Raw genomic sequence first — 26868 nt, 5'->3', positions numbered from 1 at the left:
TTATGAAAATTTATTTTCATAAAACTTCCTCTCTCAGTTGATTAAAATTTTTACAGTAAAAAAAAATGCCTATCAGCAGCGAGAAGGGAAGTCCTGGGAAATAGAGTTCTTCCTGAGATAGAAGCCTGTTGCCCAAGAACACAGATAAACACCAAGATTTAAGCAGTTCCTTGCTTTTTAAAGGAACAGAAGGAGTAGATTACAGGGACACCACTTAGTCCCCTGTCCTCTCCTCCCCAGCTTTTCTTTGGGCCCTGGTTCCTCTGGCCTGCTCATGGTGCATTTTAGGTCAATTCCTCTTTCTTTAGGCTGATAAAGTGTCCCCATTCAGTGAGATGGAGAAGTACACACTTGAGTAGAGAGATACTGGGGAAGGCAGGGAGGGAGGGAGACATTGGGAGGAGGGAGACATTCGAACCAATTAGGGTTTGGGCATGGGAGACGCTGGGAGCAACATACCCTTGGCGGACTTGAAGGAGAGACATTGGGGGTGAGATGCACTACAATCAATCTGAGAGTGACACATAATGGGGTTCAGAAACACATGAAGACATTTGGGGATCTGAGAGAAATTATATTGGGATTTAGGGTAGTGGAATAGAGAGAGAGAAAGAGACACTATGGAGTGATTGAGGAACACATTAAAAAGTGGAAGGACAGAAGAAAAATCTGGGAAGATATGAGATAGGAGATTGGAGCTGGAGACAGGAGAGGGAAAAAGAGGATGGAGTGAAAGGAGTGTAAAAGACAGGGACAAAGGATAAAGGGCGAACGCAATGGAAGTTGAGGGTGTTCTGCATCACATATTGATAAAATCCAAAGAGAGGCATAGGAAAAAAAAGAAAAGATGGTTGCAGAAAATTCAGAACAGAAAGCTGCAGAGAAAGAGGAGGCCAAAATATAAAGACAGAGAAGAACAAGAAAGGAGGTCAAAATGGAAGAGATTAATAATAAAAACCCAGGCTGGGTCTAGGGGAAAATGTAGTAATGAGGATGGGGAGGGACAACTACCTTGCTCTCCTACATCGTAAAGGGGAGCTAGGCATTTAGCTGCCTAAAGATGGGAGAAGGAAGAACAGGGACCTTTCCCTCACCCCTGCTACCTAATGCCCATTACATACATTACCACCCTCACTTCTGTGAATCTGGTCATAAAACTCTCTCCCTTCTGTTTAGAGTTGCAGAGAATGTGCTGCCCTTTGCCTTTCCCCATGGCAGCTAGAGCACAGCTCTCTGCAGAGCTTCCCGTAAGTTCCTGCATAGTCAAGGAGAGGGCGTCACTGGGCCTTGCAGAGCGAGAGCCTATTCTCTGCAAAGCTGAAAAGCCGGGAGCTCTTGAAGGGGGTGACCTTTGAGGGAGCACTTGGGAACTTATTTACAAATTGTTATGCTCCTGGGACATCTGGCTGCTATCTAAACAGAAAGATAGTATGTGTAACAATACTTCATTTACAGTGTAAGTACTCCAGGGCAGGGAGTGTGTCTACCTATGTGTTTGTACAGCACCCAGGAAGACAAGGGCCTGATTGGGGGCCTTAGGGTGCTACCACATAACAAATAATAATATTTATTGTCCTTGATAAAACTGAAGTCAAAGGGCAGTAATAGTCCAGCTAGTGAATACCTTATCTGGGCTATCTGGAGTTATTAATATACAAGACTGCCAGACTTACCCTGTTCTTTCTATATGTTCCTGCCTAATTTCTGCTCATGGTTTGATTTATAATTAAGATCAGAAGAATTAGATTTGAATTAACTAATTATTGGCAATCATCAATTTCTGCCTTCTCTGTAAAACTGACAGAAAATGTTTCCACAACTAAAATGGAAATTTAAAATTTAAAACATTGTATGTTACACTTGTATGTAACCGACACACTCTTCTTCAGTGTAATATTTTGAAATATTATCAGAATCAAATATTCCATTTCTGAATCTGTAATAAATCTTAATTTATATAGTCATTACATTTCACTATTTGAAGTTTAAAATTATTTCTTGCTTGTCCCAACATGAAAGTGTACACAATTTAAAAAAAAAAACTTTTGAAAGATTCACAAAAAATAAAGATCAGATCTTTCCATTACTTTTTAGAGCGGCTTGTGTTAAACCCATTTATATTACCCTCCCCTCTGCTCAGTCTTCAGAAAGCTTGTGAAATGCTTTTGAAGAATAGTGTGTGCCTGTATACAAAGGGGGCAGAAGCTCTGAAGCTGCTTTGGATCTGGCCTCTAAACAAAACATGAATAAATCCTCAGTATGCTGAAGAAATTTTGTAGAGCTGAAGCTTAAGGCAACGAACCAGCACAATCTGGATGCTATGCTTCAGTGCCTTGGAAACAGACATTTAAATGCACCTAACTTAATTGTACTGTAAGCATGTATTTATCTTTCTAACAGCATTCCTTGTGGGATATTCCTCAGAGATGTGGATTATCTATTGCTATAAGATAAATTGCTTACAACTATCAAACTGTCCTTGCTAAGGCCCCAGACCTGCAAAGGGATTAGTGCAGTGTAAGTGTCCACACACGAGAAGCACTTTGCAGAGTCATGGGGTCTAAAATAGATTTTTTTTTTCCTTTAAGAGTTGCTCTGGATTAAAACTAGAGAGTAAATGCTGCTTTTGTGGCTTTGTCAGCTTCTCTTGTCTTGAAGAACCAATGTCTCAGATCATACCTCCAAATCAATTCACAGAGTAGACTCTCTAGATGCAAACTGCCCGCTCTGTGTGAAAACGGGGCACAACTTCCTCTCCGGCACCATTTCCTCTCCCTCTCCCATACAGTGGAGCTGGGCAGAGGCTACTGCTGGTGTAGGGGCACAGGTCCTCGGTGCAGATCACTCTCACCTCCCAATGATCCCCAGGGAGCTACCAGATTTGAGGAGGGCAACACAACCTTGTCAATAGGTTGGCAAACCCAGGCCGCCAACAATAAGTTGGTGGGAGCAGCAGGGTTCTTCATGCCAGGAGACTTCCTTCCCAGCCCCATCCTTCCTGTGTTTAGTGGAGGCATCACCCTATTTTCTAAAGCAACATTACCTACTAAGCAGCCAGCTGAGAGAGAGAGAGAGAGAGAGAGAAAGCGCTGAGTTCCATATGCACCTTTTCATTTTATGCTGCAAGCACTGGTGCTGGAACTAGGGGTGCTGGATTGAAGCAGTAAGACCAAACACCAGGGTTTCCATCATCAGCAAGCCCCCAAAATAAAAATTGTTCCAGCACCTCTGGCTAGAAGGCAGCTGACAGTTTAAAGTAAAGGGTGCACTTCTAGTGCAAACTATCCTCAAATGACTTTATAGACAGGGGATCTTTTCTCAGATCTTATTTTTATATCATTCTCTGTCTGAGTATAGCAGAGGCTGGTTTGTTGTAGATAATTAAAACCTAATAAAGTGTGGTCCAATCAAATCATACGTTTTCATTTTACCTTCAAGAAACGACATACCCGCTTAGTACTGTAGCCATATAAAGACCCAGTTTGCGAAAGATTTCCCAGTCCTCAACTTCTATTATCTTCCCAGCAATCAAGAACAAAATGCCAAGTGGCATATACCTAGGGTGCACAAACAGCTTAATTAAAAATGCATCCTTTTGCAAAGCTGATGTTGCTACACAGATCTGGCACAACATTTTCCTTCTGCAAGAAGAAAGATTTATTTTCATTACTGTAAAAATAAAGGAGAATTTGGGGTAGGATTCTGCAATATAGCTGAATTTACTCACTTTCAAAAGGTACTACATTAGAAGTTATTTTTAATATTAAAACATTAGTGTTTGCATGTTTAGGTGTCAGAGTAAATATAGCAATAACCACAGTCCTACATGTAATGAGTAAAGACATATTAACAGAGGTTGGAGAGATGGGTGAGGGATTACAAACTATGCCGCAATCCTGCAGAACCTTTGAATGTGCATAACTTTACTCACATATGTAAGAGTTTGCATGATTGGGGCCTATAACCTTACCCTGCAAAGAAAGTTCCCTTTTCACATGGATTGCAGTGCAGAATCAGAGGGCTATATCTTTATATAAGGATATACATTTTAATATATTAGGACAATGCATTTGTCTTCGCTTTGTGTCACAGAGAACAGAACTACCATTTAATTAAGGCAAAAGTTATTGCTTTACAACCAGATTACGTCTGGCTCTGTTCACATGTGATCTCACATGCGTACAGCCCGATCCTATAAACTCTTATTAGGGTGTATAGTGCACACTGCCAGGAGCGGTGGTGCTTTTTCAGGTCACAGTAGTAAACACCACACTCTAATTATCAAGTATTTTCAGGGTCAAACCCTATAAAGGCCTGGGTGAAAATTATGGCCCTGATCCTGCAATCTGATTTCCACAAAGGCCTATTACAGATAATGGAGTACTGAACAGCTGTGTGGTCAGGCTGCAGAATTTTATTCCAATTTCAAGATCAAGACCTGGGTTTGTAATCTGGTTTCCCTGTCCAAAGTGTATGTAGTATAATCTCACAAAACCTAATAGTATTAGGTTAATGATGCTTAAGTTTTAAATTACATGACCACTTTGTATTTATGAATACCGAATAAATGAGAGTTCAAATTCTAAACTGGCTCATGTTATTGTTTCTTATTTTGAATTTGCAAGCCATTTATTAGACTTACTTTTCTTTTAAAGTAGTTTGCTGTAAGAAGCGATATAAAAAAATAAACACAGAGCGTGATCCTGCTTCCATTAAAGTTAATGGCAAAACTTGCTTAAAGGAGGTAATAGAAAATATCAGGATATCATTGTACTCACCACATGATTATCTGAACTATTTTCATTGTAGCATCGTTCAGTGCATTGAAAAAGTCCACCAGAACTTGTCCCTTTTCTCCCATTTTCCCAATAACAATTCCAAAGACAAGACAAAAGACAATCAAGCCCAGCACATTAATGCCATCGGAATACATGCCCACTATTTTGTATTCTTTGGTTTTGTTCTGTAGATTGAAACCAAGAAGAGCGTTATTGAACAGGAACAGTATATTTAGTTTAAATGAGTCCTAAAATGAAAACACATCTTAGATCTTTTACTGAAAAAACAAGGCGCCTGATTCTCTGGACTCACACTTACAGCAGGGAGTATGCGTGTGTGGGGCAATTAAGGTGGCTTTAAGATGCCTTTACGACCCTAAGGTTATGCAAGCAGGGGTGCTGGAACAATCTGTATAATATCGGTGCCGAGAGCCATCGAACCAAACTATAAATCCTGTATATGATGGAAACTACTTCAAGCCAGCGGGTGCTGCTGCACCTCCAGCACCCCTAGTTCCAGCACCTATGAATTCAAGGACCTGTCCATACTGTAGGGTAAGTTACAGTGGCCCTAGGGCTGCTCTAATTTGCACACTGTTTCCCAGGTCCCTGGGAAGCAGAAAATAACTATAGCATAGTGTGCTTTAGCCATACCCCCAACATGAACATGATCCACTTCCTGCACTGGGGATTGAGAGCAGGGCTGATGTACAGCCCTTATGCCAACTCTGTGCCAGACAGGGAGGTCCTCTGTGCAGGGGCCAATATCCAGATCACTGTAAAGGGGCCTTAGTGCAATTGAGAATCATGTTTAAGGTATCCAGTTTTACCCTTAGTTACATGAATATAATTTAACTGAAGTTAGTGGATTTGCATGAGTATAATGAGGGTAGAATCTGATGCACGATATTTCAGTGGAAGACCTAAGTTGTATTGTTCAACTACTTATGGGTCTCAAGTGCAGTATAATTGTAAGAGGAAAAAGTTAAATAGACACAGGGCCTGATTCTCCACTGCCTTCCACTTTAGCATTTAAGTTAGGTAAATCTCCCCTTGCTCTTATATTATGAGACGGCAGTTTAAAAAAAAAGAGCATCTGATCAATATTAATTATACTGTTCTGCTCATAATTCTGTGTTCATCTATTAAATGCCTTCTTACTCTTTTCTCTTCTCCAGGCTAACCCTAGTCTTTGCAAGCTGTTGTCATATGTAAGTCTTTCCATACCTCTGTTCATATTTGTTAAATCTCTTCTTTAGTTTTCATTCTCTACTATATTTTTCTTGAGGAACTACCAAAACTCAAGAACATTTAACTACTACCATTTATCAGAATGCCATCATGTGGTCACATTCTTTTCTTTTCCTTTCTTTTTGTAATACCCACAGGTATTTTATTTATTTATTTAATCTCTATTGCACATTAGGCATATAGCTTGAGCAAGCCATCCATAATGACTATTTCCTTCAGTGAATCAGGAAGTTTAGAGTTCATCACATAAGACCTTTAGATTATTTTCCCCCATTGTGTATTACCTTATTTTTGTCCAAGATAAATGTCACCAACTTGCTGTTTACTTCCTCCTCCAGATCATTAATCTATTGAACAAACCACATATCGGTGTACAAATCCCTCCCTATTTCTTTTACCTCTCTTTGTAACACAGAATATAATAATAAAAACTGCACCTCCAAAGCCTCTGTTGTCATGACAATTGTGACAGGCTCTTCTGTAACCGCAGTGCTGTTTTTTTCCAGTTCATTTGTAAGTTTCACTTCTTCACGTTTGGTTTTATACTGAAATTTGTGGGAGGAAATGATAACATTTATTTGGGAACACTCGGAAAATTAACAATGGCAAATCTATCCAGTAATTCTGAGGAAAAGGTACAGTTCTGACTTTCATAAAATTTTTGGCCAGCACTTACACACAAACATGTAAAGCTCTCAAATGACTTTGAGTGACTGAATTTCTCCATCTGAACCACTGAAAAGGGGCTCACTCATACACAGATACTATCATGCAAATTCTGCTCCCCACCCTTCTGGTGCACCGTGTGGAACTTGTGCAGTTCTGTGGGGACGGAGCAGGATTCCTGAACCCAGCACAAGAGAGCTGCAATATGCGGGTGTAGTGGAGCAGATGTTCAAAGAGGAATTTCTGAGAGTCACTGTTGAGAGGTTGGTGGTGAAGATGGATCCAGAGCAACTCTGTAGCTCCACCAGCTATTCCCCATTCACTGGTGGAGAACATATACTCCATGGGGGAGATGCTGTAGCCATGAGGGTACAAAGATGGGTTCCTTCCCCCCTAGTCCTGCAGGGAAGCCTTTCGCAAGACTGGTGCAAGGAGCAGGATTTGTCCTTTAAAATATATATACAAATTTACTACTGCTGTAAACACTTAAACATACGGAACACACACTATTTTGTAGAGAAAGATTAACATCTTTTCTTGGGAAAAGTTTAGGTCTGTATTAGGTGAGTTTTATTGCCCCGCAATAACTCTGGTAGGCAACTGTTGAGGAAGGCAAAAAAAGGGAAGCAGATGACATCAGGAGGTACAACAAATATATTTGTGAATTTCTTCAAAGGTCCTTTCCCCAGTTTTAGATGTGAATGAATCAGGAACAAGACTGTTGGGTGGATGGATCTTTTTATCTCTGCTGTAGCACCAATAAAAACCTTAACTCTTCTAGGTCTCATTCTTTTTCAAGAGAGATCTTTCAGCTATAATCTGTGTTTATCATGCAGAGTAGACACCCAGACATCAGTTCCAACCATCTATAGCAGATTTGAGAGAGATGTTTGGGGTGTGTAGGGGACGAGTTAGGGGTGTGTGCATGCAGATTTCATCAGACAGAGGAAGAGTCTAAAGATTTTCTCAATGGAACTGTAAGAACAAGGCAATCAGATCATTACAAAATTATCACACCTCTACCTATCCATTATCTCTGAAGAGCAAACTTTATGCTCACATATTGCTTTGGTTCTTCTTCTATTTCCCAAAGCAGTGGGCCTTGGGAAGGATGAATACATTTTTTTGAGCTGGCAATATAAAGTCTATTTCAGTGGAAAGGAAAATGAGATTTTTTAACAATATAATGTTTTCCACTAGACCATTTGTCTCAATGCTGCGCAAGAGCCACCCTGATTTTTCAAAACTAATTCCTACCACATTGCAACGCAAGGGAACGTCCTTGGGACTTGGAAATAAGAAGAACTGCATAGGTGGGAATAAAAACTGCAACAACAACAAAAATATTTGACCTTACCTGTTGAAAACAAGCCTGGACGAGGTTTTCTGGGAACATATTCCTGTTAAATAAAGGCTTTACAATGTTATGACATACTGAAAACAATCTATTTTCCAAAATAAAATAACCAGCTAGTCAAAAAACAGAATGGGGTGTATTGCTGCTGTACACAATCACTCTTCCCAAACAGTGGTGAATGTATCACTGTCAGCTTTGAAGCACTGGCCAAGACAAAGCTTCAGGATTTATAATGTTCAGGTGGCTGTTTAATGTGGAATTCCAGGGTCACATTTCAGTATTTGACATTTAAATTGATGAACAGATACAGGATCCTTCTTCTATGCTGTGCTATCTCCTTCATTTGCAGGAGGAGTACAGTAATGAGTCTAAACTCATTTTTATATAGTTCACCATGTATCGGGCAGAGATGTGCAGGAAGAGGAATGATGTTTATTAACATTGTGGTGGGGGGAACAGGTTTTTTGTTATAAGCCTGGATTCCGAAATGAATCTTGGCTGTTGAAAGATTCCCACATGTTCCAACATCAAGAACCATTTTCATTTAATGAAAAAATTAGGAACACAGAAATCACGATGCTGGACCAAACCAGAAGTCAATGTAATCCAGTTGCTTGTCTCAGACAGTGGCCAGTGCCAGATGCATCAAAGGAAGTGGCAAGAAACTTTGTTGTGAGCAATTATGGGATAACCTGCCCTGATGGAAAGTTTCTTCCTAACCCCATTATGTAGAGGTTGACCCGTGCCCTGAAGCATGAGGGTTTATATCCCTTCCAAATCATCCTTAAAATTCTCTCTTTATTTTTCAGATTTTTAGTCAGGCAAAATTCCTTTGAAGCCTTGGGCAGTCTGCACAAGTGTGGACTGGGTGAAACCAGAACCAGGACATCAGGATTTGGCCCTTAAAACCAGTTGAGATGCAAAAGTTGCTATAATTCATAGTAGCAGAATTTTAGATCACCATCATAACTTTTATATCATGGTGGTTTATGAGAAGGGTCGTCATGAGATTGAGACTAAAACTGGACAATTATCTAAAATAAAAGTAATTCAATTACTTTTTCTAAACCTGCATATGTTCCTCTTGTGCATTCACAGAATCACTGTACATGCCAGGCCTACATGATCACATACATTGCCGAAGTGGCGAGCAACAGGCCACCTTAAGTTTTCCAGCGTGGCTGAGCAGGTGGAGCCTAGCTGAGTGCTTCTGCCGCAGCTATGCTGCAATAGGGAGAGATGGTTTTTTCCAGCCACCTGCTGCTCCTGCTTTGCAAAGTGAAGGGGAACAGAGAGTGGGAATGTCAGAGGCTCTGGGGTGGGGAACCAGAGGCACCAGTATGAACTATGGTGATGTTGGTGTCACACAGGCCTCCTTGTGAGCTGTGAGGATGGTGGGGGAGGGACAGATATTTTATGAATATCATGCCAATAAAGATTTGCTGTAATCATCAGCCAGTTTTTGGTTTCTTTGATAGTGAAATGTGATGAGAACACCTATCTTAGCTGTTCAGCTGTTGATTTTTACATTAGCAATTAAGCAAAAATGCCATAGAAAGAAAAGCATCCACAGATGTAAGTGATTTTGAGCAAGGACTAACTGTAATTGTGGGGGTGAGGTGGGAAGCCATAAAACATTTTTATAATTACTGAGCCACTACTGGGAAAGAAGCCCATTGGTTTGATGTCTGCGTTCCTCTCAACAAATTACATATTATTCAGCTGATGCCAGGGATGAAAAATTTTATTGGGGAGCCCAGTAGCTCAGGTCTTTTGTACATACTTCACCTTGCTGGTTTTTTCCTAACCACTTCATTTATCCATCATTGTCAGTTGATCAGGGAAGGGAAGTAACCAGATTGCTTTGAAACCAGATGACACAGCAAACCAGTAGACTAGGCAAGCAGAGGAAATATACATGCAGTGTATCTGTTACCTTCCTTCCTTTATTGAGAAGAGAAAGCACAGCACAGCTACACTATGCAGTCTTCTGTGCTCTAGGAAACAGAATTCCAGAGTTGCCATGGGGCAACTAGCCTTTTGACCTGTCTTTTTTGGATACCCTTCGCATACTAAGACAATAAGTGTAACATTGTTTGCATTGGAGGCAGAGGAAATAAACTGCAGGGGCAATGTTGATGCTGGAACCTTGGGTGAGTTACTATCGGAAGTGTCTCATGTACACAACCTTATTTGCAAAAGCAACCCAGGCAGGTGCTAGTGTTGGCAAAAGGGTATTTTACAAAACTTGTTTTCTATGAATCCATCTTAAGCTATGTGATCATTTATCCAACCTTTGGGAACATAGGGTTTTTTCTGTATCCTTACTCTTCCAAATGATATTGTGAAGCATTTGTATGTTATGCACTTTAATCATTGCATTTATCTTTAGCCTTTTGAAGCAAGAGTAGGGAAGCTGAAAAACTCACCTAATCAGATCTAGCATGGCATCTACTGTTGTGACTTCAGGGGTGCTGCCCGTTCTGTCGATTTCATCAACTTTCTGAGATACCCCAGGTTTGATGGTCACAACTAGCACAATCCCTGTAATCAAGAGAAATACACGTAGTTGGAATCCTTAAAGAGTAGGTTCTCCCAATAGAATAGAGACTTGTCTGGTCAGTGGCAGTTCTATGATGCTACTGATAGAGTTAGACCCTTCTGACATTCTTCTTGTGTATATTATCTATTCAAAACAATTATATATATAAAATGTTCATCAAGAGCAATTACTTTAAGAGGAAATGGTTGCTTTTTCCTGTTCGATGTTTTCAAGAACTGGTCTAATTTTTCTTCGCACAGCTAGTTTTCATGACTAGCTTTCAGATGATAATAGGGTTGCCTCATTCCATGAATCCACAGAGCTGAATTTACTTTTGTAAAGATAGCCTAGAGCATTAGGTTCACACAAGACTAGGTTTCAGAAACAGACAGAACAAAAAATATCTGTAAACATGCTGTAAACATAGGGCCTGGTCTTGCTCACAGTGAAGTCAATGACAAACTTCCATTGACTTCAGTGAGATCAGGATCAGGCATTGTTACTGTGATATAAGAAAAGCTAAGCCCTTGTCATGGTATTCCTTATTGTTCAAAATAAATGAACAAAAATAAATCAAATTGTAGGTCTGTGATCCCTCAACACCCCTGTCAATGAATTACTTTTATTGATACAGGCAGAACTAACTTTGTGTAAACTCCCCTCAGAAATAGAAATTCTAAAGCAGGAGCTGGCAACTCTCAACTTATTCTGTATTTAATATTGGTTTGCATTTATTCATTGAAAGTTCCTCACACACATATTTAAACTAAATAAAGTATTATCCTAAGCTGTGCAAGTCACAGGCCAAATTTATCCTGGTATTTGACATCAGTGAAGTTTTGCTAGGGATGAATCAGGCTCATGCATCTACACTCCCGTTTTTTCCAACTGTTAAGTAGCTTTTTCATGTGCAAATGGGTCATTCTTGGAGCAAAATTCTGCCTTTACATGAATTTACACTATTCCCATAAATGGGAGATATCTGGGCCCATAATTTGATCTTGTGTTTGACTCTACAGAGAAGTTGGCATATAGGGGATTAATTCTCTCCCCTGGATCAAGAAGAAGGGCTACTGCTGCCTTCCCTGAGTGCAGGGAATTGCAAGGTGGCTGGGCTGAGCTGCTGTATAGAACTAGTGGACTACAAGAGGGCTGTGCTGCAGGAAGGCAGGAGTGGAACCTGGCAGCGAGAAGGAGAGAGCGGGAAATGCTCTGGGAAGAGGGAAGGAGCTGAAAAGGGAAACAGCAGGGTTTCTCACTCCCTGGGGAGGTGAGTCACACTATGTATTTGTGCTTCTAGGACTGTGGCTGAAACAAGTCTCAATTTATAACTTTGCTTTTTGGACTCTGGTTGAAGAAGATTCTATCTGCATTTTTGTCTGGCCTGCAAAAAGGCAGAATGCTGTTTAGTCAATTACATCATGCTGATAATTAAACTTTACCTGGGCAGAGAGTCCCGGAACTGAAATCCATAGCAAAACTCCCACTTATTTCAGAGGTATAGGATCAGGCCTTTAGATTCTTTCTTGAAATCCCCATATTCATTACAGGTTTGTCACAGGCCCCATAGAAAGATCTTACCCAACTTTAGATGTTGGACCACTGAGAATCGACTCAATCTCCATGTTAGCACTGAAAATTCAGTATTTGCATGATGCTGTAAACTTCTAGTTACATAATATTTTAAGGTTTCTAAAGGCTACAGTGTAGGATATTACCTAGAATTACAGCTATGACTGTAGTGCAGAAATAATATACAACGGCACGCAAACCAATCTTCCCAGAAACACTGGAGTCCAAAGCAGCAACACCTGGGCGAAAAAAAAAGAAATTAACTGATTTTAAAGACTAAACGTATTGTGTATATAAAGTGATTTATTTCTATGAAGGAGATAGTTCATCATCCTAAATCTTCCTAAACAACTAGCAAACAGCCAATACTAATAATATCCTGGAAAACTTTCTGTAACAGGATTACAGTGTTTGCTTGAGACACTACACCCTGTCACATGTGTGGACCTTGCAGGGAAAGCCTTAAGTGTTTTGCTGACTTGTTGAAGCAAGTGACTTATTTCCCCTATCTGGATATAATGGATTTTCCCCCCAAGCTGTTTGAATATTTACTTTTAAAAGACCTCAGATCTGTAAGTTGCCACTTGGCTTCAGAATTAGCACCCACTGAAAAGCACAAGGGCAGTTCATGCACAGAGCTATTGTTTCAGTCTGCTTGGCTGCATACTCAGGCAAGAAACAATGCATTGGTTCTGCCATGGAAGGTTTTTCTTTGTAACCAGAAAAGTAAGAAACTTATTTTCTGTTTAAAAATGAAAACTTAAATTCTTCTGAAAAGGGGAGGAGTGAGTAGAGCTGCTTCTACCACTGTGCTTAGATCTGCCACTGCCAGTAAGAGAGAACAGCTTTTGTTGGTGCAGGAGTCAAGCAGGAATTCTGACGTGGTGGTTGTATTTGAAATTAGCTTTAAGAAATGTTAACCTCTGGCACTAATATATCAAATACCAGGCTTTTGAGAGGGGTTCTCTTACATTCAAAGGAATTCTGCACTGAAAATTTAACTATTTCAAAGATTTACAGTCATGCCAACATATCTCAAGTTCAATAACCAGGGTACAATTGTAAAACAAGCACCAAAACAGGTTCTGAAACTCAATAATCTATAACCACAGCTAGTTAATGACTCACTACTATCTATTTGTTATACCTCAGAGATCCCCTTATGTTTGCACTGATCAGTATATGTAGTCAGGTTCTCAGAGGTTGGTTGGCTTCCCTTCAGACGAGAAAAGAAACGACTTACTTAAGATGTTTAACCTCAGAAAAGTGAGTGGGTGTAAGTTTAAATATTTTCAAAGACAAAAATCTGACAAAAATCTTACATATGGACCCCTAACCACAGCAAAGATTGTGGCAAATGTACTTTATGCACATGCTAATAATAGCTTGAGCCATCAGGTGCTTAGATAATACCCTGATAGTAGTGATCAACTCTTTTCCACAATATGTATAAACAACAATTTAAAAAAGTATGGAGAGTCTCTTAGTATGTTGTCTTCTTCTCATAGACTTTAAGGCCAGTAGGGACCATCATGATCATCTATTCTTACCTCCTGCACAGTGCAGACCACAGAACCTCACCCACCCACTCCTGTAATAGACCCATAACTATTTGACTACTTGGACTTTCATGGTATTACAAGACCTAACAGAGAAGAACCAGGGTATGTACAGTAAGACTTGAAACAAACCCTCTGGGCACAGTCATATATATATAGGATCTCAAATGGGCAGAACCCATTTCCCAGCATTCTCAGGTCATCTGCAGAAAAACCAGCACCACAATGAATGCTGATTGCATCTTTGTGGTAGCAATCCCACCAAAGAAACAAATGTGCATGGAAACCAGACTATGATTTTTCACTTTTTATGTCAGGAAGTTGGTCCAATACATAGGATAGAGTGGGAGAGTTTGCACTGCCTCTGTCCATGCTTGGATATTATGGTGATAAGTGCTCTTGAGATATGTGTGATAATTAATTGTATACTTGCTTTATGTATAATAGAAGGAGTTTGGTTTCGCGGGTTGTCAATCCCACACCTCCCACAAACGATAAATTCACTTACAAGATTTTAAACCATGTTTTAAAAAGCAAATGGATAGATTTCTGCTAAAAGACAAATCATACTTTGGTAGAAAATACTCAAAGTTTAGAAAACTTTTGGTCAGGTTTCAGAATAGCAGCCGTGTTAGTCTGTATTCGCAAAAAGAAAAGGAGTACTTGTGGCACCTTAGAGACTAACACATTTATTTGAGCATGAGCTTTCCTGAGCTACAGCTCACTTCATCGGATGTCACATTGAGTATCAGTACTGGCCTCCAAGTGTGGCTCCAGCAGTGGTAAAATATAAATCCTACCATAAACACTAAAAGGGATGGGGTTTCTTAAAAACAAGGCTCTGATTTAAGATTCTCTTCAATCTGCCCCCCTTGCTAACTCAACCAGAGAGCTGAAAATAAAACTATGTTATTTCCCTCATGTATTTAATAATAAAGATTCTATAATTAGGATAAGTTCCTGTCACAGCAATTCTACTGGCTCCAAAATGATGTTCCTATGCAATCCCATTGTGTTCAATGGAGTTAGAGTGGTGTAACTTAAGGCAAAATATGGCCCTGCATTTTTCACTCATTTAACAATTCTGTTGCTGATGAGCAAGCCCATGCTAGAATTCAGCTTGCTCTCCCATTGCAATGTTAGGTGTGCTGTGTTAATAGCAGTAAAAAGTAGTCCAAACCTAAAAAGCAGTCCAAAAATATATTTGCCAGTAACATAAGCTGAGGTGATGGTTAGCTGCTCTGAGTAAGAACATGCTATTCTCATGCAGTCATTTTTCAGAGAAGAGCTGTTCTTTTAAAAAAGTACTTACAGAAAAATGGATTTTCTTCAGATTTTATGATTATACCACCAACCTCGAGAGCGAAGCAGTATTTCATGACAACTCCCACAGAATCGTCTAGAGACAGATCTATACCGTACTTCAGGCTGACTTTAAAAATGTGCACTTTTCCTTTGCTGGGATTTGTTTCACGTAGAAAAACGCAAGTGTACACTTTATTTTTAAAAAGTAGAAAACAATCTCACGTAAATGCATTAGTCCCTCATTAGCAAGGAGTGACTGAGTAATTCACCATACTGATATAGCACAAGGGTGTTGTACTCCCTCTCTCCCTCCCCCAAAATAAAAAAACTTTTTTTCTGGAAAAAAGACCACTCAAAAATCCCAGTGAAAAAAATTGAAGAGAGTCATGGAGGTTTTATAAAATGAAACACAGAAAACACACTACATGATTCAGTTCATAAGCATATTTATTGCTCATATGTGGCAAACACATTATCAAAAACATAAAGCTTGCAATTCTGTAAGTAAAATATGAGAATACAATAATTAGCCCTACCATGCTTTTGTATCTGCCCTTAAATACCATACATTTTTACCATACCTCTTTAGCAGTTTTATCTACTTTTAAGTTTTGACCAAACCATCCAAATGTACTGGAACAGAGTGTAAATGTACTGTACAGAGGAAAATGGTTAGGGTAGATTCTCAGTCACTGGAAGTCTTTAAATCAAGATTGGATGTTTTCCTAAAGATATGCTCTAGTTCAACCACAGCTATTGGACTTGAAACAGGAATTAATTCCTGGAAGTTCTATGGCCTGTGTTAAGCAGGACATCAGACTAGATGATCACAATGGTCCCTTCAACATTCTGAAATCAATTGTCCTATCTTCTGGGATTTTACTTCCACAATTTGTCACCATATTGGCATAATGGACTAAAACACAAAGTTCTTTGCAAACATAAATTTAGTGTAGAAATATGGATCTTCAATTTTAGAAGAGAAGGAAAGAATTTTAGTTTATAGTATATCAGTATTATAATAGTTCAAAAATAATAAGATTGAAATAAAAAAAAAATAAAATTTGAACTTTTTTATTTACCTTCTAGTTTTTGAGCTTTTAGGGGAGGTGACTTTTTCTAGCTTTTCTCCTCAGTTGTGAGGGCTAGAAACTTAACTTTAAAAAAGTGAGATTCTTACATTATTACAAGAATTCAGGAGCTGGGTCTTTAAGAAAAAATCCAAATATGGCAAGACTTGCAATAAAATCATGAGAATTGACAACATTGACAATTGCCATGTTTCTTCCTTTTGGGGTTCAATCTCTGACTTTTGCATTTGGGATCAGTGATGCTGGCTAAGTAATGGAAAAGATTCATAGCTTCTCTGGCCCATTTTTAAAATTTTGCATTTGTGTGATACCAGTTCTTTGTTAATTACATCAAGCCAAATTTCCACTTACACTGGACACTAGCGTCAGTCACCTGTAATCTCTCAAATCTCCCCAAAACTTTTTTATTTTCTTTTATTAAATTACTGCTGCTCCTGAAAACCCTTGTTGTATAAAATGAATGATGTGTTCTGATTAAAATCTTCCTTTTGCCCAGTGCAAAGTTGAATGCAAATGCAGAAACACAATGTTCCTTAGAGTGCCACCAAGAGTCATTGAGAAGCTGGGGCATCAATCGCTTCTTTCAGATGCTCAGTTTGTGCTACTTTGAATGAGATGCGTTAGTATAAAAGAAACTTTGTTTCCTCACAGTCAAATTTTTGCATTGCATTTTACTTCAGGGAATAATCCTGAGTAATCTTTGCCATTCTTTTGGTACCAAGAGGATCCGAGATTGTTCCTGAATGAAGTTGATGTGTAAGAGCTACTTGAAAACTTTTAACATTTCATTGCTGGTATATTTTGCAGGATCGTTACTGTTTTGCTCTTCCATTTCAATAGACAAAGTTTCATCCAGTAGTACATTTGATCTTGAAGAATCAGGAGACACCAGTTTTTTTTACACTTTTTGAGACGGGCACCAGTCTTTTCTGTCTTGCTGCTTGATCCAACTTTCAGAAGTTTCTAAATAATAATCCCTTATTATTTTCAGCGACATGCACTCCCCTCTTTTCTTCTTCCAATGACAGACAACACTTTGCCCCTACTACCTACACAAGGCTCACTCTGTCCAATCACCAATGAACTCCACCTGTTCTCCTTTCCTCTAGGCTTCTGAATAGTTCTATAACTTTCTTATTATTTCCTAAACTTTGCCACTCATTCATTATACTGCCATGCCAAATTTGTATAACTCTGCTTTATTAGGACTCTACTTAGTTAATTCAAAAGTCCCTAGAGATTTGGAAGTAAACAGGGTGGAGCTATATAATAGGGATATTTAAGGTCTGAGCAGCTCTGTCCTGGCATGTTTCTCATTCCTTTCACCTGTCTCAGGAGCTATTCTGTTTGAGAGCAAGGGGCTAAATTCTTGAGACTTCTTTTTCCATTGCCCCTTACAGACGATGTCCATGTTAATGCAACTGCTTTTGTAGTGGTCCCAGTCCAAGACCACGTCTCACATCGAGCTACAACAACTTTTTTTGTGACTCTAGGAGGGGGGTGGGCAAACTACAGCCTGCGGGCCACTTCCGGCCCAGCAGATGTTTTTATCTGGCCCTCGAGCTCCCACTGGGGAGTGGGGTCGGGGGCTTGTCCCGCTCCTCCCGCTGGGGAGCAGGGTCAGGGGCTTTCCCCGCCCGGTGCTCCCCAGTCCCCAACTCATAATTCCCTTGATAAGCACCATCTTCCAGCACGCAGAGCCATACTGTGCAGGCACGACTTCACCGTGCTGTTTCCAGGATCAGAAGCCCACCCCTACGTGGCAGCGCCCCCCCACGCTGCTGCGCACCCAGTCCCCTCCCGGTCTCCTACGGCCCCACCCTCGAGAGCCTCAAATCTGCCCAGGGCCACACTCGTCCCAGCTAGGGTGCCTCCGCCCATGGTGGTGCCTGGTACGGCTGCCTTGGTGTCACTGCCAGCAAGACCCCTAGGAGTCCCCGGTACCGCCCCTGTAGAGCTCTCTTCCCTGCGCCACACCCCATGAGTCCTCCCTGCCCCCACTTGGTAATATCCCTTATAGAGCCCTTCCATGCTACACCCCACAGAGTCCCCCTCCCCCACCAGGCATTCATGGCCCACCATACAATTTCCATATCCAGATGTGGCCCTCAGGCCAAAAAGTTTGCCCACCCCTGCTCTAGAAATAGGGAAAGTCATCATCAAATGCATATCTGCAGCATTTCTCATCAGTTCTCTTAGCAAGACTGAAACAAGTCAACTTAAGATTAGTGGAAACTGACAGAATCCATTTCTTCCACCATCCCACTTAGCCCACACAATAAATTGTCCATTAAGTAGAATCAGCAAAAGGCAGACTGTTTAACTGCGTTTTTCAGTGGTGCCACATTTGATGACCAATACTTAAACTCTCTCTACACTGAGACTTTCATACTGCTGACTTGGCCAGTTCCCAGCCAGCCAGACAGCAAGTGGTTGAGCTCTGTGTGGAATTGACTGCTGAGACAAAAGACTTAATCAAAGGACCATCCCACTTCCTTTATTATTTTAATGAAAAGATTATGGTGTTTACTGCCTGGCCAACAACCACCAGCCACCCAAAATCCTACATGGTATTTGTATTTGGTCTGTAGAGAAATCAAATCACACTGCTGCAGGGAAATAATTGACATTTACAGACATGCCCACTGGGGCATCATAGGGGGCAGCTACCTCCCTTCCTAATTTTCCATTGTGAAAGATAACAAATAAGAGCAAGGCCCCTTGAGGGGCAGAACGAGCTATTGCATCTGTTTGCATCATGTCTATTATGAGGAGTGCGCACAGGAATTTAAATTTAACTGCTTTTGGAGAGGCACGTTCTGTGCCCCGGCCAGGGCGGAGGAGCTGTCAGCTCCCACTGAGGCCCCGGGGCCGGAGGAGCTCATTCTCCCCACCACGGCCCCGGGGCCACAGGGCCCCTGTGCCCCCACCATGGCTCTGGGGCCGGAGGAGCTCTGTGCCCCCGCTGTGGCCTCAGGGCCCATGCCCCTGCTTGTCCCACTTCGTTCATGCCCCTATTATCCATATTTGCATAGTAATTCAGAGGCTGATCCATAGACAAAATGCAGTTTAAAACTGCACCAAATTGCATCAGCTTCACTGCTTGAAATGAGAAATTTCTGCAGCAGCTCAGGGAACCATTAGAACATTGTTCAGCTCATACCAGTACTACTGCTGCTTGCTGCTGCTTTATTTTATTTATTTATTTATTTTAGCCATTCCCACTGCCACCTCCAAATGCTAAGCCTTGGAAATGCCACCATGGACATCCTATGTAAACAAAACCATATGTTTTTAATTTTATTTATAGGCTGTCAGAACAGAAGCATGAATGGGAGGAAATACATAAGACATCTCAAGCTACAGTTAGTGCTTTTCAACAGGCAATAACAGTAACAAAAATGTAGTGTTGTTTTGTTAGTATGGGCATAGAATCATAGAACTATAGGGTTGGAAGGGACATCGAGAATGCATCAAGTCCAGCCCCCTGCACTGAGACAGGACCAGGTAAACATAGACCATCTCTGATAGGTGTTTGACCAACCTGTTCTTTAAAACCTGTTCTTAAAAACCACAACCTCCCTTTGAAGCCTATTCCAGTCCTTCACTATTCTTATAATTAGGAAGTTTTCCTAATAAGGAACCTAAATCTCCTTTACTGCAAATTAAGCTCATTACCTATTATCCTACCGCTGGTGGACATGGAGAACAATTGATTATAGTCCTTGTTATAACAGCCCTTAACATATTTGAAGACTAGTTATCAAGTCCACCCTCAGTCTTCTTTTCTCAAGACTAAACATGCCCAGTTTTTTTAAAACTTTCCTCATAGTTCAGATATTTTAAACCTTTTATAATTTTTGTTGCTCTCCTCTGGTCTCTCTCCAATTTGTTCACATCTTTTCTAAAGCGTGGCACCAAGAATTGGACACAACACTCCCATTAGGCTTCATCAGGGTCCAGTACAATGGGACAGTTACCTCCCATGTCTTACATACGACATTCCTGTTAATACACCCCAAAATTATATTAGCCTTTTTTGCAAATGTTTCACCTTGTTGACTCATATTCAAATTGTGATCCACTTTAACCCCCAGATCCTTTCCAGCAGTACTCCCACCTACCCACCTATTCCCCATTTTGTAGTTGTGCATTTGATTTTTCCTTCCAAAGTGTAGTATTTTGTACTTGTCTCTACTGAATTTCATCTTGATTTCAGACCAGTTTTCCAATTTGTCAAGTTTGCAACACCTCCCAGCTTGGTGTCATCCGCAAATTTTATAAGCATCCTCTTCACGCCATGATCCAACTCATTAATGAAAATATTGAATAGTTCTGGACCCATGACTGATCCCTATGGGACTCCTCTAGATATGTCCTCCTGTTTTGACAGTGAACCATTGATAACTACTGTTTGAGTACAGTCTTTCAAGCAGCTGTGTACCTAAGTAATTTAATCTAGACCACATTTCCCTAGTTTGCTTATGAGAATGTCATGTGGGACTGTGTCAAGAGCCCGACTAAAAATCAAGGTGTATCACATCTACTGCTTCCTCTCTATCCTTTAGGTCAGTAACTCTGTCAAAGGAGTAAATTAAGTTGGGCTGGCATGATTTATTCTTAACAAATCCATACTGGCTATACCTTATACCTCCATTATCCTCTAGGGGCTTACAAATGATTCTTCAATAATTTGTTTCACTGTCTTTCCATCTACACTGTGGGTGCTCAGCACTTCTGAAAATCAGGTCTCTTTAACAGAGCTGGTACTACGTGTTTTGCTATCCATGGTGGGAAAAGTTTCTGGCACCCCCTGAGCAACTGAGCCAAAACACAGAAACAAAAAATGGCAGAGCAGCCAGGCAGTGTGCCTGGATATTGATTAAAAAGAAAAGGAGTACTTGTGGCACCTTAGAGACTAACCAATTTATTTGAGCATGAGCTTTCGTGAGCTACAGCTCACTTCATCGGATGCATACCGTGGAAACTGCAGCAGACTTTATATACACACAGAGAATATGGTGCCACTGGATGGTGATGACTAGGGCAAACACCCTGATCACCCCCGAGGCTGGCCCTGTCCTTCAAGGCATTTCAAGTGGTTACCCTAAAATTGAGGAACTTGAAATTACTAATTAGTTTTGAAAATTTATCTAAAGAGATTAGTAAATTTTTAAGGGTGACCACTGGAACTACCCACACACAAAAGCCCTGTAAACACTCAAATCCAGGGGCTGTTCCTCACTTTTATCCAAATTTTAATCTGAATTTAATGAGAATATAAAATAATCAAATCTAAGGAAAGATATTCTGCCTATTTGTAACTTGTTGACTGTTGTGTCCTCCTCTAGTGGCTAGTCTAATAAGGATCAACACTTACTACTGCTATCAGCTATGAGAGTTACTCCTTTATCTCTAAGAACTGAAAATCCAGGGTTCTACGTCTAGTGTTGGAGTCTTATTACATATACTCTTCCTCCTTTTATTATATAAAAGAATTTAAGTTTATATTCATCTTCCATGGGACATTAATGCTAATCAGTAGTAACAAATTTATATGGATGTTGGCTGCCGTGAAATTTGGCAAATTTAATATTAGACTCTGCAGGCATTGTTTCTACTATGTTTTCATGTAATTCATGCTATCGTACATTACATCAGGCTACAGATGCAAATATCGTTTCACGTGGAGAGGGTCTTTTACACTATTCTGCAATTTCTTGAAAGGTCTATGATCTCAAATTCAGCTCTCAAGCAAAACGTGCATTCAGCTTGCATGTTATCATGCATGTGGTCTCCTTTATGACTGAGTAGAGCAGGATGAACTCAAAGCCATTTTATGAACAATACCACTGTATCTAAGTAGGGGTGAACGTTGTATTCACCTGCCCTGACAATAAAGAATGGGTGAATCAAATGTTACATTACAAATAACACAAATATTTTTTCACCCATCTAGCCTGCTGCTGACATCAGCAGGCCCTCTATGCATGGCCTGGGCACTTCCCCCTCCTCATGATCATCAGTGGGAACAAATAATCCCAGCCCTCAGGCCCGCTGATTGGGGTGGGGTGGGGGAGGTGTCAAGGGGGCATTTGCCCATCCTCACTCCGCTGCTCGGTACTGCTCCTGGAAGTGGCCGACACGTCCCTGCCAGCCCCTGGAGAGGTGGTCTCCGTGCGCTGCCCAAGCACCAACTCCTTCAGATGCCCAGGTCTGGGAGAAGTCTCTGCTGACTCTAGAATACTCCTCCTGGAACAGGCCCCAGATTCTCCTTCTCCTTGAGAGGAAGGGAACCCACTCACCTCATATTTTCAGGGGTAGATGACTGGCCTGCTCCTCCCTAGTGTTTCTTCATTAGCTGCCCATTGCCTTGCTTTTCCCACCCAATATCTCAGAGGGATAGCTGGTAAACCTGTTTCTGTCCAAACCCTCAGTCTAGCAGTATATCTTTGTCATCCTGCTCCAGTGGGGAGCAGAAATGCCGCTGACTGCAGTGTATACTGGCCCTTAACCTATGGGGCTGAGAGATTCCCTAGAGTGCACGGAGCTAAGGGAACCCTGGAACTCACACAAGCACCATAACAGATTTTGTATAATATGTATATTTCAAATATCACATCATTCACGTCAGAGTGCATAACTTTTACTGTAGTAGCGATTGTCTTGCCATTCCAGGTGCTGAAGTTTGGCATGGTAATAATGCTACACATTGTATAGTATTCTTGTTACACAACATCAGCCTTCCCCCCATATGCAGAATCTGAACCTCACAGAACCCCACAAAACATCCCCAATGGGTCAGAAGGAAATGGGTGAGCATGCTGCAGGGCTGATGCATCCCCACTGGTGCTCCCTGTGCCTGGCTCTACAATTGCAGTCTCCTTTCTGATGTGTTTAACTATTGCACCATAAAGGCTGTTCAAGCTCACACACAATTAAAAGATTCCTGCAATATCTAGATATGGCCAGGATAAGCTGAGATGAAGAAGCAGCCTGAGAAAAGGATTCCCTGTATATAGTTGGCTTAACAACTGGTAGTGTTCGTTTCTTTAAAATTAGTGCATCTGAATCTACAAGGAGCATGATAAAGTATTCAGTTTTGCAGTTATACTGAAACTCATCCTGTCTCCTTTCACAAACTCAGAGTGGATAAACTTAAAAAAAAAAAAAAAAGGTTGTAAACTGAGTTTTGGAGTGCAACTAGTAGTTTAATTGTTATGCTTTTGGCTTGAGATCTCATTCTGGCAGCATTCATGAAGTGAGAGAAATTATTTCATTTACACTAAGGCCCCTTCACACCATTCTGGCAGTGTACCTAAAAATGGGTGTAATCTACACTTTTCTTTTAAAAGCATTTTATTTTATTTTACTGTAAATTAGAATTGCGTCCTAAATATAGAAGATATGGCTATACAAAGCTATACAAAGTTTCATTGGGCAGGAGTATGCGCCTGTGCTATTGCGTAAAGTGTCCTGAAATATTTTCACCAAATAGAGTGTACCAGCTCTGTAAATTGCACCATCTTGCAGGTTGACTTGAAGTGGAATGTGATTTTGCATGCCATAAAATGGCCAGTTTTCAACATTAAAAAACCAACCAACTGGTCTACATTGGTAAGACAAGTATGGTAAAGGAGAGAAGTAAATGTGGAAATATAGCCAGATTCATGACATAGGATGGCAGAGTTTGCTGTACATTGGAACAGCATAAAAGGAGTGTGGAAACAAACCCCAAGGACTACCCCTGCTGTAAAGTGATGCCTTCAGCAGCATGAAGTTGCCAGAATAGTTCTATGCTGCGTGCCTACCACCCCCAATAGTGGAAAGAGTGTGGCTGGAGAGTGCTGTGCTCCAGTTAATCCCAGCCAATGTGACCCAGCATAATTAAGAGCAACCTACTCCTATCGTTCAATGATGCCAGTTTTTACCCTCCTGTCAATTTCCCTTTTTCCATTTCTGGCTCTGTCTTTTCCATACTGCCCCCATATTTGGAATCATCTTCCAGTCCTAGTTTACAATGACACCACTCTCTCTTTAATCACACCCCTCCCAAAACCTCATCTCTTCCGTGATGGCCATGAATCTTGACTTTATAAAGTATAATACATGAACATTTAATTTATTCCCTTATCTGGATTGCACAGTATATTCTCCAGGACTAGACGACGTAAGAATTATGAAAAAGCTTTAAAACATTGTCTATCTACATCTAGAGCGGCTAGTATAACCTGTACTTTAAGCATTGGTGTAACTGTCACTACCCCACATTGTTAAGTGTTTTCACAGCAAAATTCAGTGTAAACCCTTCTAGTGTTGAGGCATTTTATGACTGCTAATAAAACACAGTTTACATTTGTTTGTGTGTAAAGGTTAAGTTTGGCCCTAAAATTTTAACTGTAAGGAAACATCGTATGATGAAGGTGGTGGGCTGCCAGATTGTGAGGTGTAGTTAATGGAAGCTATTGGGTGCTCAGCACTTTTCAAAATCAGTCCACTCTGTTAGGAATTTAAATATGGGCTTAGGAATCTAACCTAGCATTACTGAAAATCCTGGCACTTGATGTTCTCTGTATAGGACTGCTTACTATTCAATGAATAATAATTATTTTATTATATTTTATTATAATAATGGAAGTTTGGGGATTATAATTATTTTATTATATTATTTTATTATAATAATGGAAGTTTGGGGATTGTTTCAGTCCTTAGTTTAACCCCTCACCACCAAATAACTAGGAAAAAGGTAGTGTGCCTCTGCATATAATGTGGGCTGAGCAATTTGCACTAAGATGCTGATGAAGGGTTTTTGGCATATCTGACAGTGAATGGGATCTCAACTGCAGTGCTGCTGACAAATAAATGCATAGGTAAGGATTATACAGTCATCACATATTGGTTTCTGCTTGTTCTAGAATTAGACCCAAGAATGAGACCCATTCTAGCTGTCCAATCAAAAATGCACTACCTAGCTTTTTTTTTTTTTTTTTTTAAACAGAATGGAAGAATGCTGTCAGTTATAACCAAGCAGCAAGAGATAGTTTTGATAGAGTATAAAGAAGACACTTGAATGTTTGTCATTTGCTCTGACAACTCATAGAAAGCTAAACTCACTTGCTAATCTACTGAACATTTTCAGAATAAAAGACACAAATGAATTAAAAACAGACAATAGAAAAAGTGATCATAATTATTAGAAAGAGATAAGTATATAGCATTTCAAATAACTTTTTCCACACCTGAAAGATATGAGAGGCTAATTAGAAATCAGCAGTTTAATATGTGTTGAATACACAAAAATACCATTGCACACCAAATATGCAAATTCACCAACTTTCAAACTTCATATGGATGGATGGAAAGTAATTGCTTTGAATGCCAAAACACTTGCTGCAAAATTTCAGTAAGTTGTCATTTCGATAATAAAACATAAGACAAAAACATAGACAGAATCCAACTTTAGAAGAAAAAAGAGAAAAAACGAGCACACTTTCAGGGACTTTTAATCAGGTCTTGGAGGCTAGATAAGTCCAAGTTAATGACTATTGTCCCTTGAAGGGACACAATAACTAAGTTAAGTAAAAAGTCTTTGATACCTCCTATGCTTCACAAAAAGAGATATACTTACTGCTTTACTGGCAACAGACATATTCCAAAATAGACTATTTCATCACAGCTAGTGACCTGGTTACCTGTAGTATTAATTCCCACATTGTTATATGGGATCATTCCCCAGTACATTTTAATGTTTAACAAAACTCTTAGTATAGTACTTAGCTCACACAAAACGTAAGGAATACATTAAACAAAACCAGATTTTACACGGCTCTGAATCCATGATGTGAACCTAGAACGTGGGATGGACTAAAAGTCTAAATTAGAGGGAGGATAACACATCACTGCCAAACAAAAAGGCTAACTGATTTCACAGGAAAACGTAGAGGTAGTTAATGGATACAGTAGACACCCAATCCCCAATTACTGCACATAAAATATGATGTGAATACTGTTAACGAGGCACACCCTGAAAATGCTTTATTTAGCCAGGCATTACCAGCAGTCAAAGGAACAGATGGGCAATTATTAGCTTACAGCTCCTACAAAGGAAACGCTAAGACAGTAAGTATTTTAACGGCTCGTGGCATTAATGTTACTACATATAAGGAAATACAGGAAAGGAAGAGGGTAGCTCATGGCACATAAAGAAAGTCAGTACAGCACAGTGAATTACTTTAACTTTTGGTTTGATCAGATTGCCACAAACAATAGATCCTCAGTGACATGAGTCAGAAAGAGATTGAAGGCTACAGATACTGCAGCATGCTTTCTTTAGACTCTTTGCCCTTGTGAGTTGGTGGTGATCATGCTCTGTGAACCAGAACAGCACTTCAAAATTTTATTATAATTAAAAACCTTAAATAATGCAGAGACTGCCTATGTTTCATGATGGCAACCAATATTGATGGGACAGGACTGGCTGTACAGTCTTAAGAGAATGGAAGCAAATCCTTGTCTATTAATAGCCCATGACACTGCTGTTCTCTCTGCCTCAGTAACACTGAACACCACGGGGTGTTTGCCTTTGGCATCCTTCAGCCCAAAATGTAAAGGTGACTTGCAAGGGAAATGTGTCTTTTTGCTCTTTACACAATAGACATGATGTAAAGTAACCACCCGGCACAGTGGGGTCCAAATAACAGTGTTTACTAATGATATATATGTATGGCCTAGCTTCATATACACACTG

The 26868-nt window shown here is 40.2% G+C and overlaps 1 protein-coding gene across 1 annotated transcript in view; it reads right to left on the bottom strand.

The window, feature by feature from the left end:
- The window catches only part of SLC1A1 (solute carrier family 1 member 1), a 73848-nt gene that overhangs the window by 10817 nt on the left and 36163 nt on the right, over nt 1–26868 (bottom strand). The window contains exons 3-8 of the mRNA XM_077816425.1: nt 12313–12405; nt 10482–10596; nt 8053–8095; nt 6467–6574; nt 4779–4963; nt 3450–3557 (exon numbers count right to left, since the gene is read on the bottom strand). Of these exons, the coding sequence (XP_077672551.1) occupies nt 3450–3557; nt 4779–4963; nt 6467–6574; nt 8053–8095; nt 10482–10596; nt 12313–12405 (652 nt within the window). The remainder of the gene's footprint in view (nt 1–3449; nt 3558–4778; nt 4964–6466; nt 6575–8052; nt 8096–10481; nt 10597–12312; nt 12406–26868) is intronic.

The sequence above is a fragment of the Eretmochelys imbricata genome, chromosome 5, assembly GCF_965152235.1.
Source record: "Eretmochelys imbricata isolate rEreImb1 chromosome 5, rEreImb1.hap1, whole genome shotgun sequence".
Classification (NCBI taxonomy): Eukaryota; Metazoa; Chordata; order Testudines; family Cheloniidae; genus Eretmochelys; species Eretmochelys imbricata.
Note: the sequence above shows the minus strand (reverse complement) of the source record. Positions and strands in the feature narration are given on the sequence as shown.